Genomic DNA, 17,933 nt, shown 5'->3' with positions numbered 1-17,933 from the left:
CAGGGTGGCGACGCGCCCAGTGCCGGGGCTGGCGTGGGGAGGGCAGGGGACGGCGCTGCCAGGAGGGACAGATCCTGACGGCCCGGGATGCTCCCGCTTTGCCGCCGGGCCGGGATGAAGCCGGACGAGCAGCACCACCTCACCCAAGGGTGCCACAGGTGGGGCACACGTGGACGGAGCCGGCGTTGGCGTCTGCGCTCCCTGCCAGCTCTCCCAGGGGCACGGCAGCGTCCGTTGCCTTCGGCAGAGCATCCTCCGCGCACGGCCAGGTCTGCGACGGGCGATTTCGCCCATCGACACGCAGCTCCCGCCTGCTCCCTGCCCGCGCAGAGCGAGGCGTCTCCCACAGCTCCTGCCCCGCCACCATCAATAACCGCAGCTCTGAACCACTGCCAGGACCCGAAGCGCAATGTTCCAGTGAGATTTGGTGAAATTTGGCAACATTTGGCAACATTTGGCAAGATTTGGTGAGATTTTTGTGACATTTGGTGAACTTTGGCAACATTTGGCGAGATTTCATAAGATTTGTTAAGATTTTGTGATTTCATAAGATTTGGTGAGATTTGGTAAGATTTTTGTGAGATTTGGTAAGATTTTGTGAGATTTGGTGGGATTGGGTGAGATTTTTGTGAGGTTGTGTGAGGTTTAGCAAGATTTGACAAGATTTGGCAAGATTTAGTGAGATTTGGTGAGATTTTGGGAGATTTGCTGAGGTTTGCCAAGATTCAAGATTCAAGGAGAGATATGCTGAGGGATGGGTGGAGGCCGGATCCGGGCGGGATCCTGGGACCCCCAGCATCTCCTGTGGTCCGGAACCCCCTTGCACAGCCCGGGCGCAGAGGCTGGCGTTCCCGTGCCCATCCGGCTCCCGTGACATCTCAAGTCGGGGCAACACGCGGCACCGCAGCAACCGGGGAAAGCACTGGACCTGTTCTGCCAACCTCTTCCCGCCCTCTGCAAACCCCAAATCCCGGACCGGGGGACGCGCGATGCCGGCAGGCGGCTGCTCCGGTTCCCGAGCTGCTCTTGGCACAGTGCTGCGTCCTTCCCTTCATCTCCGAGCGTTTGGGAGGTCAGAGAGGAGCCGCGGGCGCCTCAGCGGCACCGAAATTGGGGTCACCCACATTCGAGGACGTTCTGACTTCCCAAAGCTTGATTTTACAGCTGAAGTATCTTCATTTCATTAAACATTTTGCATTTAATTTCCTGATCCTGGTTTTCAGGGAAGGCACCGCCACCCTTTGTGGGGACCCTCAGGGTCTGGATCCCCCACCCGTGAGCATCCTGCCCACACATACGTGGGAGATGGTGCTGGGACGGGTTCCAGGCTGCTGGCAGGGCCAGGCTTTGACCTCAGAGGTCCCACCAGGTCCCTCCTGACACAGGGTGGGATGCCCCATGCCACGGGCACGTGTGATGGGAGCAGCAGGCAGGCTGGGGTTGACAGGAGGCACAACCATGGCCCCCCAGCCCCGGGAGAAGCAGGGAGGAGGCCGGCGGTGCCGTCTCCTGGCCATGGAGAGGGCCACCGTGGTGGGACGAAAGCTGTGGAAGTGGGGTGTGAAATGGGGGCTGTGCACTGGAGGGGCCCGGGCTTGTGGGCCCGTTTGCACTGGGAAGTGTCTCATGGCAGATTTGGGGGTGCATGGCACCAAGCTGCAAAAAGGGAGCCCAGTCCCGGTTTTTGGGGTGCTGGGGCATGGGTCGGACACGGTGGAGCAGCAATACTAGAAGGGCAAGGTGGGGGAGCACCATGCTCACCCCTCATCTCCACCCCAGAGCAACCCAGCCCAGGCACCGCGCCGTGCGGTGACGGTCGTTAGGCCTCCTGACCTTCCCCAGAGCCAGGCTGGGACCTGGCCGCGCCCTTTGGGGATGGGGGACACCCCGCTTGTCCCGGGAGCTTTGGCGAGAGAGGAGGGCATCACGACCTGGGTGTGAGTGGTGTTCCCTCATCACCCAAAGTTTCTGTCCTCGTCTCACGGCCTGCGTGTCTCGTGCTACCAAGGCCTCGCACCCTCGTGTCTTCTCTCCTTTCGCCCGTTTCCTGGTGTCTGACGCGCGCCCCGCGAGGGCTTTTCTCCGACAACTCATGTTACGTGGCAGCTGTGCGCTCCCTGCTATTTTAAGGACTATTGTCCTTAAAAACACATTCTAGAAATGACACCTTCAAACAATCGTCTTCAACACCTGCCCAGGGCTATTTTTTTTTTTTTTTTTTACATTAGGGTGAACTTCAGACTCAGGTTTGTCTGCTTAATTCATTTCAATTCACTGGAAAACACCCAAGCAGGACGTTGTACTCTTCCATTTTTTCCCCTGAATTTGTAGGCTCACAAAAAAAAAACCAACAATTTCTTGACATCAGAGCTACCCAGGCGATATTTCCCCGTCCAAACAAGCACTCCCACACCTAGATTGTCCAGCCCAGAATAAACCCAAGACCACCACGCTAACTTGGCACCGAAGCACCAGAAGCTCGGGGGCGTCTGGACGGTTGGCCCCACCTCACGTACCCCTGAGGAGCTGGACCTGGGGGCACCTGGGGCGGGGCGGGGACCATTTCTGGAGGTTCCCCAAGAGCATTGCTCTTCCTTTCTGCCTTGAGGGAGGGTTTCTGGTCACCCCAGGGCCTGCTCTGAAGCTGTACACCTGAAGTGAAGGTCAATCCAAGAGTCCTTCTTGATGGAAGGATTGAAATCTTAATTCCTTTGCCTCTGAGATTGGATTTCTCTTTTCAGTGCTGATTAATTTCTCGGCGTCTGTAACGAGTTCCAGGTCTAACTCCACTCTTCATCTAGTCCACCGGCTTTCTCCAGCGTACATTTCAACGCGTTAAGCCACAGGAAGAGCAGAAGGAGAAGAAACCATAGATAAATCAGCTGCTTCTGCAGGTAAAGCCATTTTTACAGTGCAAAACACAGGATTACGGAGGGAAAGCTCGTGTCCGGAGTCCTGGGACACAGATTTTCAGGGCTGTGAGGAGTTTGGAAAACAGATGGAGATAAACATAGTTAGCAACCAGAAATATTTTGGTGATGTCACATGGTAAATAGCTCACCAAGGGATTGATTATATGTAACTCGGTGTTTGCTTATCATCTGCGGCTTGAGGGCACTCGACTGGGTTCCCTAGGGACGCGTGTGAGTTCACAGTGTGTGTAACAAGGAAAACATGGAATAGATAATGGGTAAAAATTGGGATACGGTGCCTGTGAACGTCAAGAGAAGAGCAGCAGAGGAGAAAGGGGTTCCTCAGCCTCTCCTGGTTACTCTGGGATGGGAAAACAAATGTTGTGGATAGAAAATGGAATATTTATGTGTGTGTTTGTTTCTAAGGAGGAGCTCAGGGCAGTGAATCCGCTTCTCCTGCTGAAAACATGGGAGGAAGGGAAAGCAGGTGAGGTCTGTCAGGAGATGTCATGTCAAAGAGCCATGGTTGAACCCTGTGAGGAATGACCCACAGCGTGCCAAGCTAGGAAAACATCAAGGTGGCCTCACCAGCCCCGTGCTCCAGCTTTCCAATTAAATTCCTTCTTACGTCGCATCCACCGCTTCCCGAGGCAAGGAAGAGATCACCAAGGCCCAGGCAGAGCGCATCATGACTCCGCCACACCACAGCGGTCTCCAGCTTCCCGTGGTCAGATGCACCCAGAAGCGGCAATCAGCCATGGGCGTTGTTAACAGGAACAGGCTTTTGCCACAGAAATTCCAGCCAGGCCCGGGTGCTGATAGAGCCCTGTCAGCCGGAGAGCTGGTGCCACAACGATGGGACAGGAAGGTGACGGCATCCCTAGCCCAGGAGAAGAGCAGATAAGAGCCAGGAAGTCCCCCAAGCAAGGGACCACAGGCGCTATCCACCTCCGGAGACAGCGGGATGCCAAATTCTGATATGGAAACCTCCTGCCAGGGCGGCCATCAGCTTCCTCAAGGGTTTGGCAAACTCCAAACAGGGGTTTGTCAGTGCTGGTCCAGCAGCAGCGTCCCTTTCGTCTGCGTCCCATGAGCACTCTGGCCAGAGCTCTCAGATGTGTGACCGTGCTGTGGCTGTGGGTGGATTTGGTTTTGTTTTAGAAAAATAACACTTTCCTACTGTCCTCTGGTGGCCTCGTCTGGCAGAGGAGGAGGAAGAGTCGAGGCTGTGCCTCAGCCAGGCATTATTTGGCACAGCCTTACCCTTGCAGCGGGCACAGGGCTGGACCGCTATAACCAAAAGGCACCTTCGCAAGGGCTGGAGAGCAGCCCCCAGCCCAGCGTGAACAGGAGGTGGGCTTTCACAGAACAGTTGAGGTTGGAAGGGACCTCTGGATGCCATCTGGTCCATCCCCCTGCTCCGGCAGGACCATCCAGAGCCGGTTGCCCAGGCCAACGTCTGAACAGTTTAATATCACCAAGGATGGAGGTCACACATGCTTCCCAGGCAACCTCCACCACTGCTCCATCACCAGTAAAAAAAAAAAAAAAAAAAAAAAAAAAAAGTTTCCTGAGGTTCACATGGAACTTCCCATGGCCCATGGCCTCTGGTCCTGTCAGTGGGCACTATGGAGAAGAGCCTGGCTCCATTGTCTCTGCACCCTCCCTCCAGGTGTTTATAGACCTGGGTGAGATGGCCCTTGGAGAGCCTCAAGCTCTTCTCCAGGCTGAACTGTCCCAGCTCCCTCAGCTGTTCCTCACAGGTGAGGTGCTCCCGTCCCTCCACCACACTTTCTGGTACGTCCCTGTCTCTCTTGTACAGGGGAGCCCAGAACAGGACACAGTCCTCCAGCCTCAGCAGTGCTGGGTAGAGGGAAGGACCACCTCCACCTGCTGGCAAGACCTTGTCTAACACAGCCCAGGACACCAGTCACCCTCTTTGCAGCAAAGGGCACATCGCTGGTTCATGGTCAACCTGGGGTCCACCAGGATGCCCAGGTCCATTTCTGCCAAGCTCCTTCCCAGCTGGTTGTCCCCCAGCACATACGGGTGCCTGGGGCTGTCCTTCCCCAAGGGCAGGGGTCTGCACTTCATGTTGAAGGAGAGGGGTTCCCAAACCCTGGTTTCTGCCCAAATCGCCTCCGTAGGAGGAGGTTGGAGGCCACAGGGCAATTTCTGAGCCCCCTCCAGCTTGGCTGGTACCACAGTTGGCCCAGAAATGGAGATGGGCTCATCCTGGCTCCTCGTGCCTGTGGGCTCAGGACAGGATGCCAGCCCCCCTCAACGACACGGGAAGACTCCTCCGAACAAGGGACACCAAGGGCTGCAGCTAGAGCCGCCCCTACTCAGTCCCTGTCCCCAGGGCCAGCATCCCTCCTGGAGAAGACAAGGGTGGTGGCCCAGGTAGGGGGAGAGCCTGGTGCCAGTTCCTAAAGTGGGGCACAGCTTGGGCAGCTCTTTCCCACCCCTCCCAGTGAATTTTGAGGAAGAAGGGGCACAGGGAGTGCAGAAATCCTTGGTTCTTTATTGGTGACATGGCCACACAGACAGCTCTGGTTCCTCGCTGGGAACAGCGGGCAGGGCTGTCCCCAACCAGCACAGGGACACGGTGGGACCCCAGAGCTCACCGGCAGGAGAGGAGCCCTGGGTCTGAGCCTGCCCCAGGCTGGCCGGGTCGTCGTGCGAGGAGGTTTCATCCCCGTCACTCCCCGCTCCTCTCTCACCGGCTGCTCTAGGTGGCCCGGGGCTGCAGTGGCACAGCCACGCTGCTCTCCGCCTCCCCTGCGGCCGCAGCGCTCCCACCGTCCTCATCCTCTGGGGCCAGCAGCAGCTCTGAGAAGCTGGGTCCTCGTTGGGGCAGAGACCCGGAGGCTTGGTCCTCCTCCGGGCTAGAGCCCAGGTCTGCAGGCAGATGGAACAGTGAGGAGATGGCCGGGTTCAACCCCGTTCCTCTGCCGGAGGGACACGTGTGACACGCGGGCCAGGTCCCGTGGGGATCAGATCTGGTCACATACAGATCCCAGCCCCAAAGAGCGGGATGCGCCTGCTCCAAGGCTGCATCAGAGGTGGCCCCTCAGGGATGAGGATGGGGGGGACCTTGGGCCACTGAAGCCAGAGCAGCAGTACCACACTGGGGATGTGGCCAGGCATTTGGTGGCACCAGGGCAGGTTGGCACAAAGGTGGGAGAAGCTACCCTGGGAGCATGAGTGGCAGGGCAGAGAGAAGGGGTTGATGGGCTGCATTGGGGACGACGCTTCAGGGACCATCACCTTCCTCATCCTGAGCCTCTGATGCTTTCCTCTCCGGGCTCTGCGACAGCAAGGTCAACCTGTTGAGGGCCAGCAGGGCTTTGCCTGTTTTCTGGAGAGGAGAGGAGCAGTGCTGAGCCCCACCAGAGCCATCCCCATCCCCACGTCCTCACCATCCCCCCGGGTACCTGCCACTTCCGACGCGTCAGGAACTGCTTGATCCTCTCCTTTGACAGCACCTTCATGCTGCTGGGCTGGAGCTGCTGCAGCCAGGGGTGCAGCAGAGCCCCCGTGCTGGAGAGGCGGCAGCTGGGGGCAGACGGCACGGTCATGGGGGGAGGACTGCACCACCACCAGACCCTTGGCAGCTGGCATGACCCCATGGAGCATCCCCTCTACCAAGTGCACTGAGTGCTTTCCCCCATCACCACCTTGGCACCCCAAACCCCAGCCCAGCTCCAGCTCCGACCATGGGGATGCACCCCGCAGCCATCCCCGCAGCATGGGGGGGTGTCCTACCTGGGGTCCTTCTGCAACAGTTGGCTGATGAAGTCCTTGGCTTGCTGGGAGATCTCCGAGAAGGTCTCCTCCTCAAAGTCCCACCGGGCAGCCGTAATGTTGCTCAACGTCTCCATGTCATCATTCCCCTGGAAGGGGGACTCCCCGCTCAGCCTGGAGACGCGACGTGCAGACATCAGTGACAGCTCAGCCCCCTCCAGCCCGACCTGCTGTCCCCAGGAGGCCACTCACAGGATGTAGCAGATGACACCAACGCTCCACATGTCCGTGGAGAAGCCCACAGGTTCAAAAGCAACCACTTCTGGGGCCATGAACTCAGGGGTGCCGTGCAACACCTTCACAGGGGTGCCTGGAGCTGCGGAGAAGATGGAGACCACGGGGCTGGTCTCCAGCCAGGATCTCCCTGGGGAGCCTAGCCACGTCCCAGCTCATGCTGGGTGGATGAGTCCCTGCATCCAGGTGGAGCTGCTCCCCTCCAGGACCCATTGCAGGTCTTGGTGATCTAGAGCATCTCTGGGTGCTGGACACCCACAGGGGAAGGGGTTTTGGGGGTCCCCACCTCAGAGACAGGGTTGGGGCCATGCAGGTTTCCCCAGAGCATCTTATGTTCGTGAGGAAGGGCCCTGATCTGGTGCCACAGGGCCGCCCATCCCAAAGGTGTGGGCAGGAGGATGTCAAGGTCCTTGCTGATCATGTCCCTGTGACAGTGACAGTCCCTGCCCCAGTCCGCCAGGACCCCCCTCCTCACTCACCCAGCTTCCGCGCCAAGCCGAAGTCGATGATCTTGAGCCAGTGGCTGCCAGGGCTGACACAGACAATGTTCTCAGGTTTGAGGTCGAGGTGGACGACGGCCTGGCCGTGCATGAACTGCAGGCCCTCCAGGATCTGCCGCATGTACTGGGCACTGCTGGGCTCCGTGTGCTCAAAGTCATCGTCCACGATGCGCTCAAAGAGCTCCCCGCCTGCCACGCTGCGGGAGGACAACGCGCTGGGGACCTTGCTGGGGTCTACGCAACCCAAGGAGGAAAAGCCCCACAGGGGAACCCAGACTCAGCGCTCCGGGAGCTTCTCACCACCTGTACCTCCAGGGCCTGCAGGTTCCCCATCCATCCTACGCCCCATGTCAGCACCCCACGGGTCAGGGACCCCTCCCCACCTTCAATACTCTTCCTTGCAGGGTCCAGCACTGTGCCCACCACCCCAAAACTTGACTCTGCCCCCCGACTCACTACTCCATCACCATCACCAGCTCAGCGGGGCCCTGGAAGGCAGCAAGGCACTGCACAAGACGTGGGTGATGCAGCAAGTTCATTAGCTCCACCTCGGCCTGGGCCACCTGCTTCTCTTTAGCCGTCCGCGTCCGGAAATACTTCCCAGCACGGATTTTGCCGGTGCCTTTTTCCTGCAGCCGGTACACTGTCCCAAATTTTCCCCTGGAACAGAGCGAGGATGAGGGTTGGAGGAGCCATCATCACCACCCTGCATCCCACCCATGGGGACACGGGACCCTCACTTACTCTCCCAGCTTCTCCAGCTGCATGTACACATCCGAAACCTTATCCTGGCTGTTGACCACCACATCGCAGTATTCAAAGGTTCCCTCACCTCCTGGCAGGGATGGAGCAGGGTCCATGCATAGGTCCCTCATGTTTTGGGGACCAGCTGCCTGCGCTTCCCCTCCAGCGCTTATTTCTGTGCCCCCCCACCCCAGCTTCATCCAGGTCCGACCACCCTCCCCACGTGGTGTGGATGGGACCTGGGGGGGGACATGGCTGCTGCTACAGGAGGTCCCGGAGCAGCCCAGCACCCTGCAAATCAGGGTTTGGGGCAAAAGGGGCTTTTAGGATCAAAAATCCAAACAAAATGGGGCTGTTAAACAGGATGAGATGGAGACTGGTGCTGATTTGGGGGGGGAGGGCTGTCACACCAGCACTGGGGTCCTCGTGCAAAGCCCACACCCCTCCCCGGGCAGACCGAGGGCTCAGCCATACCTTCTGCCTGGGACATGGTGGTGCCACCAGCTCTCACTGGGCGCTGGCACAGTCAGGATGGGCGCTGGATGCAGCCCCGAGGCTCCCGGCAGCCCTGCACTGGGGTGGGGGTGCAGGGGCAGGTGATACCCACACGTCCGCTGCAGCTGCTCCCCTGCCATGAGAGACCACCGACATCTCCTCACCTCCACCTGCACGCCCCATCCTACCTGAGAGCTGACGTCTCAATTGACCCAAAGGGACCCAGCGAGGAGCCAAACCCCGTTTTAAAGCAAGGTCCCATCTCCTGTGGGGACAACCTCTTTCCAGCAGCACCTGAGGTTCAGAGCCGCTGGTTTTCCTCATGTCCCGTCTTGCCTCAGGCAGGAAATCCCCAGGAAAAGCCACATTTCTAGGGCAAAGGACGTGTTTCCTTGCGCAGGTCCCCTCCCCGCTTCACCCATGTGAAGGTTGGGAGGACAGCGCGATGACCCAAGGGTGCTGGGCACACGAACCCCAACCCAAGAGTCGCAGCACCCACCTGTCACCGTCTGGTCCCGTCCTGTCCCAGGCCACCAGCAGGTCTCTGATCCTTCCCGGTCACTGCGGAGCCGCCACAGACCTGGGGGGTAGGAAGGGGCAACACCGGGGGTTGAGGAGCTGGGACCACGCGGATGGGGATTTGCTGGTGCTGTCTGCGGGCACAGGCGGGAGCATCTCTCCCACTCTGGTGCTGGGAACAGCCCCAGCGCTCCCCTCCCTTTTCCTTCCCAGTGGAGAGTTTCCGGACTTGGGAGATAAACAACTACCCACATCACCACTGAGCCCTCCCCAAACCCTGCCCAGCACAGCAGTCCCAAACCCCTGACACCCCACAACGTCACAGGTCAGCAGCACAGGGATCTCAGCCAGAGAAATCCCCAGGGAGGGGCCTGCAGAGACCTAACACACCTCATTACCTGGATGCAGAGCTCAGCCCTCCTGGCATCCAGGCCTTGCAGCCTCTCGGGGGATAAAGGCACCGGCAGCCCAGCCCCAGGCACACCTGCGCCCCCGTCCACACCCACGGGTGGGTTCCCGCAGAGGGGCTGAGCGCCCACACCTGCTCCCCTGTTCCCAGCTCCACCTACAGCAACGTTCTGCTGGAGCCACCGCGCTCCCCAAAACCCAGCCTGGGCCGCAGGCTTCCGCACGCGAGCTGGGCTCTGCGCTCAGGGAAACCGCGATGAAGGTGAACGGAGCATCGCAAAACTTCCCCGGGCCTCTGAGCTCGGCAGTTTGGGGGGAAAATGTTGTTTTCCAGCCTTTCTCCCCCAAAAGCGGGACTGTGTGACTGCTCTGGCATGCAGCAAGTTGCCGTGCCTCAGTTTCCCCCTTTAAAATGGGAATAACCCTGTGATTTATTCCCAGCGGTGCCTCCAGACTCAGGGATGGGGCAGTGGCACCATGGGGGGATCTGTCCCCCCTCCTCAAAGAGCCCCGTGTCACAGCATCCCCCCACACCCCAAGCGGAGGGGACATCACCCCAGTGTTACCTGCGGGTCCGGCGCGGGGTCTCGTGGGTCAGCTGGGGCTCTGCCAGCGCCGGCAGGCTTGTCACCGCCGCCGCTCCCACGCTCGTCACAAAGTCCACGGGCGGGGTGTCAGGGCCAAGCGTCCCCAGCGCCGGCGCAGCGGCAGGGCCACCGCCGCCTCGCTGCTCGACTGTCCCCGTGACCTCGTCACCAGTGGGGCAGGGCTGTGGGATGGGGGATGCCGTGGCCGGGGGTTGGGGGTCCCTGTGGGTGAGGGATGAGGCCGACAATCCCGGCTCGGCGATGTCGGCAGCGCTTGGCTGGGCCCCGCTGGGATATCGACTGCCGAGGCCGGGGACGCCGGGGACAGCGGTAGGACACGGTGGTGGCCTGGCTAGGGACAGGCAGTGGGGTGACGACGGAGCAGGGCTGGCCGCATCCTGCCTGCACGGCGAGGGGCGATGGAGACCCAACCCTGCTGGCATCCAGCATCGCCGGCTGCAGCCCCCCGACCCCGCTTGGCTCCGAGCCCCTCGCCGGGGTGGGACAGGGCCACGGGGGTGACGCTGGGCTGCTCCCAGTACAGGGAGAGGCAGGATGGGGCCCAGGCGTGCGAGGGATCCCAGCAGCCACTTGATGTCAGTGTTGGCCCGATGCTCGTCCCCAGCAAAAATGAGCAGAAAAAGGCCAGGAAAAAAAATTTGGGGCCTGGGGGGGATCTGCGGAGGGGTGGCTGCACTCGTCATCCCCGCGAGGACGTGCTGGGATCCAGCACTCGGCCGGAGGGTGAATCCCTCAGGAGCTGCTTCCCACCCCTGTCCCAGTCCTCTAAGACTAGCCGGGATGGAGTCGCAGCCGCGGGACAACGCCGTGACACTGCGCCGGAGTCCCCGGGGATGCCATGAGGCACCTGGTGACCCCGCACACTGACGGGCCACCACCCCGGGCATCAGCCAGACTCGGCTCCTTGCCACCGACGGACATAGAGATGGTTTTTTTCCTGGCATCCGATGAGGATAAGAAGCGGCTCAGGGCCAAGTGCCGGGCTGGGCCAGCACGGCCATCCCCATTCCCATCCCTCTGCCTGCAGCACCCCTGGTTATCCTGCTCCCAGCCCTTAATTCCCACGGGAGCAGAGCCCTGCTCAGCCTCCCCCGAGCCCGTGTAAGCTCAGTGTTACATTTTCAAGCAATAAACCAAATTTCCCCTAAAATCTTATCTACAAGAGCATCCCCAGGAGTTTAAAACAAAAAGTGGGAAAAGCCAGAAGGATTTTGAGAAGCGAGGGCAAACGAGCCGGTCCAGGGACGGATGAGCAGATCCATTGGTTCTGCGGTATTTTCCAGCCTTCCAAACGAACCTCGTTACTGACAGCGCTTCGTTTAACTGCCACCCATCCCATCTTCTACCTTTGCTTCCAGGTTTGGGCAGGTGGCCCGTCCGAAACGGCTGGCAGTGCGTTACCTGCCATAGACATCCTCTACTTGTGCATTATAAAATGAATTATTTAATCAAATTTATTAATAGAAAGTATTAATTAATCGTTAGTGCTCATGCCCAGGCACCCATGGGTTCCCCCTTGGGTGATCAAGTCACCCCCATCAACCTGGAGGGAGGTAAAGCCAGGAGGGGATTTCCAGATGACCCCCCCATCCCAAACCCCCTCATCCTCCCCACGGGGTGCCCCACCAGACCCCCCGCTTCACCCCAACCCCCCCGCGGAGCCCCCCAGCCTTTGGGCTGAGTCAGGCCCCCTTTGTGCGGGGTGCTGGGCAGATTTAGCTGCCTCTGCTTTTCTGTAGGCCCTACAATAAACGGTGTGGCCGCAGGGTTCAGCCGCTGGACCTTGACGCCGGGTGACAGCGTGGCTTGGGTGGGGGGACGAGGTCACCTCACTGGGTCCTGGATCCAGGCGTCCGTCTGTCCACGATCCCTTTGTCCCTGAGGGATGGGACTGATGACCCCGGGGGGGGACAGACCCCACAGCCCTCAGTGTGTGCGCCTGGGGACACGGGTGACGTGGCAATGCAGAGGACACGGGGAAATGGCTGCGTGTAGGACATGGAGGACACAGAGGACCCGGGGGACACAGGGGATGTGGGGGCACATGGAGGACACTGGGGGAAGACGGGGCACGGAGACATGTGGGGGACACGGGCAAACACGGAGGATATGGGTGGGACATCGGGACACATGGAGGACATGGGGACATGCCGGACATGGGGTGTACAGGGGACATGGGAGGACACGGGGACATGTGGGACATGGGATGCACAGATGACGTGGGGATGTGTGGAGGACATAGGGGCATGTGGGACATGGAGGGGACACAGGGGGACATGGAGGAGGACATAAGGACATGTGGGAGACGGAGTTGAGGGGATGTGGGGGCACAAGAAGGACATGGGGACATGGAGGGGACACAAGGACACATGGAGGACATGAGGACATCTGGGACATGGGGTTCCAGGGGACATGGGGGACATGGAGGACACGGGGACATGTGGGAGATGGCAGGGACACATGGAGGACACGAGGACATGTGGGACGTGGGAGGGACGGGGAGAGGACATGTGGGGACATGTTGGACATTGGGGACAGAGGCAGGGACTCAGAGGCCGTCGTGAGGGGGACCAGGGGAACATGGAGGGGACGCAGGAGAGGTGGGGGACACTGGGATGGGGGGACGTGGGAGCCGCAAGGGCACACAGGGGCCATAGGGGGCTGATGGCGGGACAAAGACATGGGGGGCACAGGAGGGACACAGGGGGCACGCTGGGGGCACCGGAGATGGGGACACAGGGAAGCCACAGGGGACCTGGGCAGGTCCGGGGGCACCTGGGGACACGGAGGCACACGGAGGGATACGACAGGGCACAGAGGGGACACGGGGACATGTGGGGGGGACACGGGGGGAGGGCCTTGGGGGACCTGGGGGGCACCCAGGGACACGTGGGGGCCCAGGGGACACGGGGACACCCAGGCGGGCACGGGGACGCACAGGGGACGGGACCTGGAGGCACGCGGAGGCCCCAGGGGACACGGGCGCACGTAAGGGACGCGGGACACGAGGGGACACGCGTGGGGGGCTCCGCCCCGAGCCACCGACCGACCGCGCCGCCCGCGGGCGGGACCCACTGCGCACGCGCAGAGACAGCAGCGCAGAGCGGGGGCAGCGCCGGCGCGAGCGGGGTCTCGGGGGCTGGGGCGGGGCCAGGCCGTGGCGCAACGCAGTGGGCGGGGCCATGACTGCGTGCGGGGCGGTGGGCGGGGCCACGCGCGGCAGGGGCTGGGAGAGGGTGGGGGCGGGGGGAGGTGGGCGCTGGGGCATCGCGGACCGGTTTGGGGGGGAAAGGACCGTAACGCCCACCCAGCCCAACCCCCTGCCAGGAGCAGGGACATCTCCAACCCGATCAGGTTGCTCAGAGCCCCGGCCAACCTGGCCTGGAACGTTTCCAGGGATGGGGCATCCACCGCCCCAGTGGTTGAGGACCCTTCCGCTGTCCCACCACCCTCACTGGCGAAAAATTTTCCTGATGTCCAGTCTGAATCTGCTGCCCTTTATTTTAAACACGTGGCTGATGGTCCGTCCATCAAACCCATGTCTCCCCAGTTTAGAGACAGGGATGTTGTGTGGGACAGTGCCAAAAGCTTTGCACAAGTCCAGGTAGATGACATCCATTGCTCGTCCCTTGTCCACCGATGCCGTCACCCTGTCACAAAAGGCCACCAAGTCAGTCAGGCATGATCTGCCCTTGGTGAAGCCATGTTGGCTGTCACCAATCACCTCCTTGCTATCCATGTGACTTAGCATGGTTTCCAGGAGAATCTGCTCCATGACCTTGCCAGGCACAGAGGTGAGGCTGACCGGCCTGGAGTTGCCTGGGGGTCTTCCTTATTCCCCTTTTTAAAAATGGGGGTTATGTCTCCCCTTTTCCAGTCAGTGAGAACCTCACCAGACTGCCACGACTTCTCAAATACGATAGCCAGTGGCTTGGCAACTTCATCTGCCAGTTCCCTCAGGACCCGCGGATGGATCTCATCAGGTCCCATGGACTTGTGCACCTTCAGGTTCCTCAGATGGTCACCAACCTCAGCTTCCACTACAGTGGGCGGTTCTTCATTCTCCCAGTCCTGGCCTTTGCCTTCTGCGACTTGCGTGATGCAATGCAGCTGGAGAAGACTGAGGCAAAAGAGCTGTTGAGTACCTCAGCCTTCTCCAGGACCTGGGTAACCAGGTCATGGAGGTGGATCCTGGGAGATGATGGGAGTGCTGGGAGATGGAGAGTTGGGAGCTGGGTACTGCAATATGGGTGTTGGGGAGATGGGTGCTGAGGCATCGGCACTGCGGAAACGGGAGCTGGGTGCTGGGGAGCAGAGTGTTGGGAGATGGGTGCTGGCTAGTTGGGTGTTGGGAACTGAATGCTGGGGTGTTGGGATGCTGCGAGACGGGTGCTGGGAGTGCTGGGATGCCGGTAACTGCGTTGTTTGGGAGATTGGTACTGGGAGACGGGTGTCGGGGAGATGGGTGCTGGGAGCTGAGCACGGAGGAGTTGGGTGCTGGGCGTGCTTGGACGCTGGAGACTGGTGTGCTGGGTGATGGATGCTGTGAGACGGGGAGCTGGGATATGGGTGCCGGTAGCTAGGTGCTGGGCACCAGGAGCTGGGACACTGGGACGCTGGGGAGCGGGGTCCTGGGTGCTGGGAGCTGGGCATTGGGTGCTGAGCGCTGGGTGCCCGTGGCTGCAGGAGGCGGGTGTGACAGCGGTGCTGGCGGACATTTCACATCAGCTTCAGCCTGAAGAGAGAAGCTGAGTAAAGCAAACCACACACGGTGCCAGCGGGGTTACAGGCTGGGCTTTCGGGTGCCCTGGGGCCAGCACCGCGGGCTGTGAGGGCACCCAAGGGCTCCCCAGGGCATCCAGCAGCGGTGTCCCCACCACGCCACTGGCTCCCCAGCCACGGCGCTGCTCACAGCACCCATTTTCCTGCACCGATGCTGGGAGAGTGTCGTGGTTTGGGAGCTGGGCCTGGGCTTGGGGCCGCGTCTGGGGTTGCCAGGGCCTCAGTCGCCAGCACTGGGCTCCCTCCGCTCCACCTCTGCCCCAGCCGCTGAAGGTTTTGCTCAAGCTCAGGCTGGTCCCAACAAGCAGCTCCCTGCCCCATCCAGCCCAGCAGCCGCCCTGCTTCATGCGGGGCAGCGCTACCCCGGGGCTACAGCGTGATAAACCCTGCTCCGACTGCAAATCCTGACCCAAAACTGCTCTAGAAGGAGCGAACCTCTCATGGCACCGGTTTAAACCCAGCCTGAGGCACTTCTCCCCCCTGCGAACCCCGCCCGGGGGCTGGGGGCAAACCCAGCCGTCCTGCGGGAGGCCAATTCTGCAAGAGGAGGGTTGTATAAATATCTGATGTCCCAAAAATATTCTTGAGAGGTGCAGAAAGGGTCGCAGCACCTGGGCTTTCAGGTGCTGTGAAAGGTGGGAGGACCCATGGGTGGCAGGCAGGGCGATGGCTGCACCCAGACCCGGCTGCTCATGCTCAGCCGGAGACTCCGGGGCGTGGAGGAGGCCAAAACACGGCTGGAAAACGCCCAAATATGGGGGGGAGGGTGTCAATCTGGAGCTGTAAAACATAAAAACCTCCAGCACTGGCAGCTCGGGAATCAGCACTTTCGCAGTGCACGGAGCACCCAAGGAAGCGAAATGGCCTCCAGGTCCTTACGGCAACCCCGTGGGCTACCAGGGCCAAAAAATAACCGCAGGCGGTAACCTCGCTGTCACTCACGGCCGAGGGGGCCGGAGCCGGGCGCTGGCTGACTCGGCACATGTGTGCGAGCGGCTCAGCTGTGCCGGGACGGTGACGGGGTGATAGATAAGCTCAGCGCCACAGGAGGAGCGGGTTATCGACACACCAGGCGGTTGCCCTGCTCCTGCAAACCCCTCCGTGTCCCTGCCTTGTGCTCCGCTTCCGGCAACAGCAGGCAAGGGAAGGGCAGGAGCAGCGGAGCGGGGGTCCCACGGCACGGACACCCGTGAGCGAGGCGGCTGCTATAAGGCTCCAACCCTCTGAAGGCACAAAATCCTGGGAAATGGGACAGGCAGAGAGGCAAACCCCATCTGCCCAAGCTGGGGAGCATCATGTCTGTCAGTTGTCAATGCCACAGCTTCTGAAACCTCACTCCTGACACAGAACCCCCCCAAAAAGGGGGGTCCTCCAGCTTGTAGGGGTGGGCTGGGCCCCTCCTGCTCCCTGGCACCGCGTCAGCCATTGCCGTCGCCACCGCCGCAGACCGGGGCAAGCCCAGGCCTTGCGCTGGCTGCCGGCCCTGCCTGCACCTCCTGGCACGGCCCGGCACTGCCTCACCGGCACGGTGCCCATCGGAGACCGGGACAGTCCCAGAGGGGCTGGGGGGCAGCCAGTCCCACGCCCGGGGTGACGTCAGGAGGCTCCCTCCCCAGGGCTGTAGCACCAACGTCACCAGCCTCCTTCACAGTCCCCCGGGTCTCTGCAAAGGGGGCTTCTGCCCCCCACTGCCCCCTGAATCTACAGCGGGGTCATACTGGGACAGACAGAGGGGGAGAGGTGGATCTGCCTCCCTCATCCCTGCCCAAATCCCCAGATTTCCCCCATTTTACGCCTCCCCGCCCGCTTTGCCGTTCAGGAATACCCAGACCATTTCCAACACCAACCCTCACAGAAAATATTCAGCACCATTAACCCCCTAAAATGATGAACAACACGGTGCGGGGTGATTTTGGGGTTTACCCAGGAAAAAAAAACAGCAGAACTTGATTCAAAAAGCTTCCGGTGGCTGCACAGGCTGATTCCCTGCATCGTTCTTCCCAAAATCACAGTGGGACACGGCCTGGGCCCAGCCTGTCCCATATTTCCCTCAGAGAAAGGGAAGTCCAAGACATCTGCCTTTGTATGGAGAGACTTTTTTTTTTTTTTTTTTGCCTTTATGCAAAATTTATTGCTTATTTTTGCCTTTTATGTGTCCTGATCCCTAAAATACACATTATTCCCTTACGTACTTGCAGACTGAAAGCCCCAGCGAGGCCAGCGAGGCCACCTGCGAGGAGCGTTACCAGTGCCGGAGGCAAGAATGGAGGCTTTGGGAAAAATCCGCGGGAGACATTTGGAGAAGCTCCGCATGACCGTAGCTCTTTGGGGCGCTCCTCTCCTTGAGATCCAAGATGGAGCCCAGGCTCACCCTGGGAGGAGGAGGCAGAGCTGGAATTGGGCAGAGAGGAAATCTGGGGCAAGAACCGTCACCTCCTTCACAACATAAAGGCTCTCACCGTGCCGGCCGAAGGGGCCGCGTTCCCCGCAGGGGGTCCTGTCTGCTAAACATGATCCGTGCCTGCTAACCGTGATCCGTGCCGGCTAACCGTGATCAGTGCCTGCTAACCGTGATCCGTGCCGGCTAATTGTGATCCGTGCCGGCTAATTGCCATCCGGAGCGATGCTGAAGGAGGAGAGAGGCATTCAAGAGTTAAGCACCAGACGGCTGAAGCAGAAAGCCGGGCCTAGAGCCGGGCACCCCCATTTCGAGCCGGGCACCCTCCCTCGGAGCCCGGCCCCCTCCGCGCAGGCCGCTTGAGCGAGGCCTCAGCCCCCTGGGCCGCCACCGGGCCGGGCCGGGCCGGATCTCAGTGTCTCCAGCCCGGTAAAAACCTCCTCCCCGGAGCCCGGTGGGCCCTGGCCGCCCAACCGAGGCGCTGCCCCCCGCCGAGGGGCTCAGGGGAGCCCGGGCAGGGCGGAGG

The 17,933-nt window shown here is 60.7% G+C and overlaps 1 protein-coding gene across 1 annotated transcript; it reads right to left on the bottom strand.

Moving 5' to 3' along the window:
* Positions 1-5,416: 5,416 nt before the first annotated feature.
* LOC104475876 (myosin light chain kinase, smooth muscle) lies at positions 5,417-9,366 on the bottom strand. The gene is made up of 10 exons (XM_086766752.1): positions 9,192-9,366; positions 8,672-8,825; positions 8,198-8,288; positions 7,910-8,113; positions 7,433-7,650; positions 6,912-7,035; positions 6,681-6,833; positions 6,350-6,470; positions 6,183-6,273; positions 5,417-5,813 (listed from the first exon to the last, which is right to left on the bottom strand). The coding sequence occupies exons 2-10, from the start codon at positions 8,685-8,687 to the stop codon at positions 5,644-5,646; spliced, it is 1,188 nt and encodes a 395-aa protein (XP_086622878.1). The 5' UTR covers positions 8,688-8,825; positions 9,192-9,366; the 3' UTR covers positions 5,417-5,643.
* Between the last annotated feature and the right edge of the window lie 8,567 nt (positions 9,367-17,933).

The sequence above is a fragment of the Chlamydotis macqueenii genome, chromosome 25, assembly GCF_036417535.1.
Source record: "Chlamydotis macqueenii isolate bChlMac1 chromosome 25, bChlMac1.mat, whole genome shotgun sequence".
Taxonomy (NCBI): Eukaryota; Metazoa; Chordata; class Aves; order Otidiformes; family Otididae; genus Chlamydotis; species Chlamydotis macqueenii.
The sequence above is the reverse complement of the archived record's forward strand: the minus strand, read 5'-3'. Positions and strand labels throughout refer to the sequence as shown.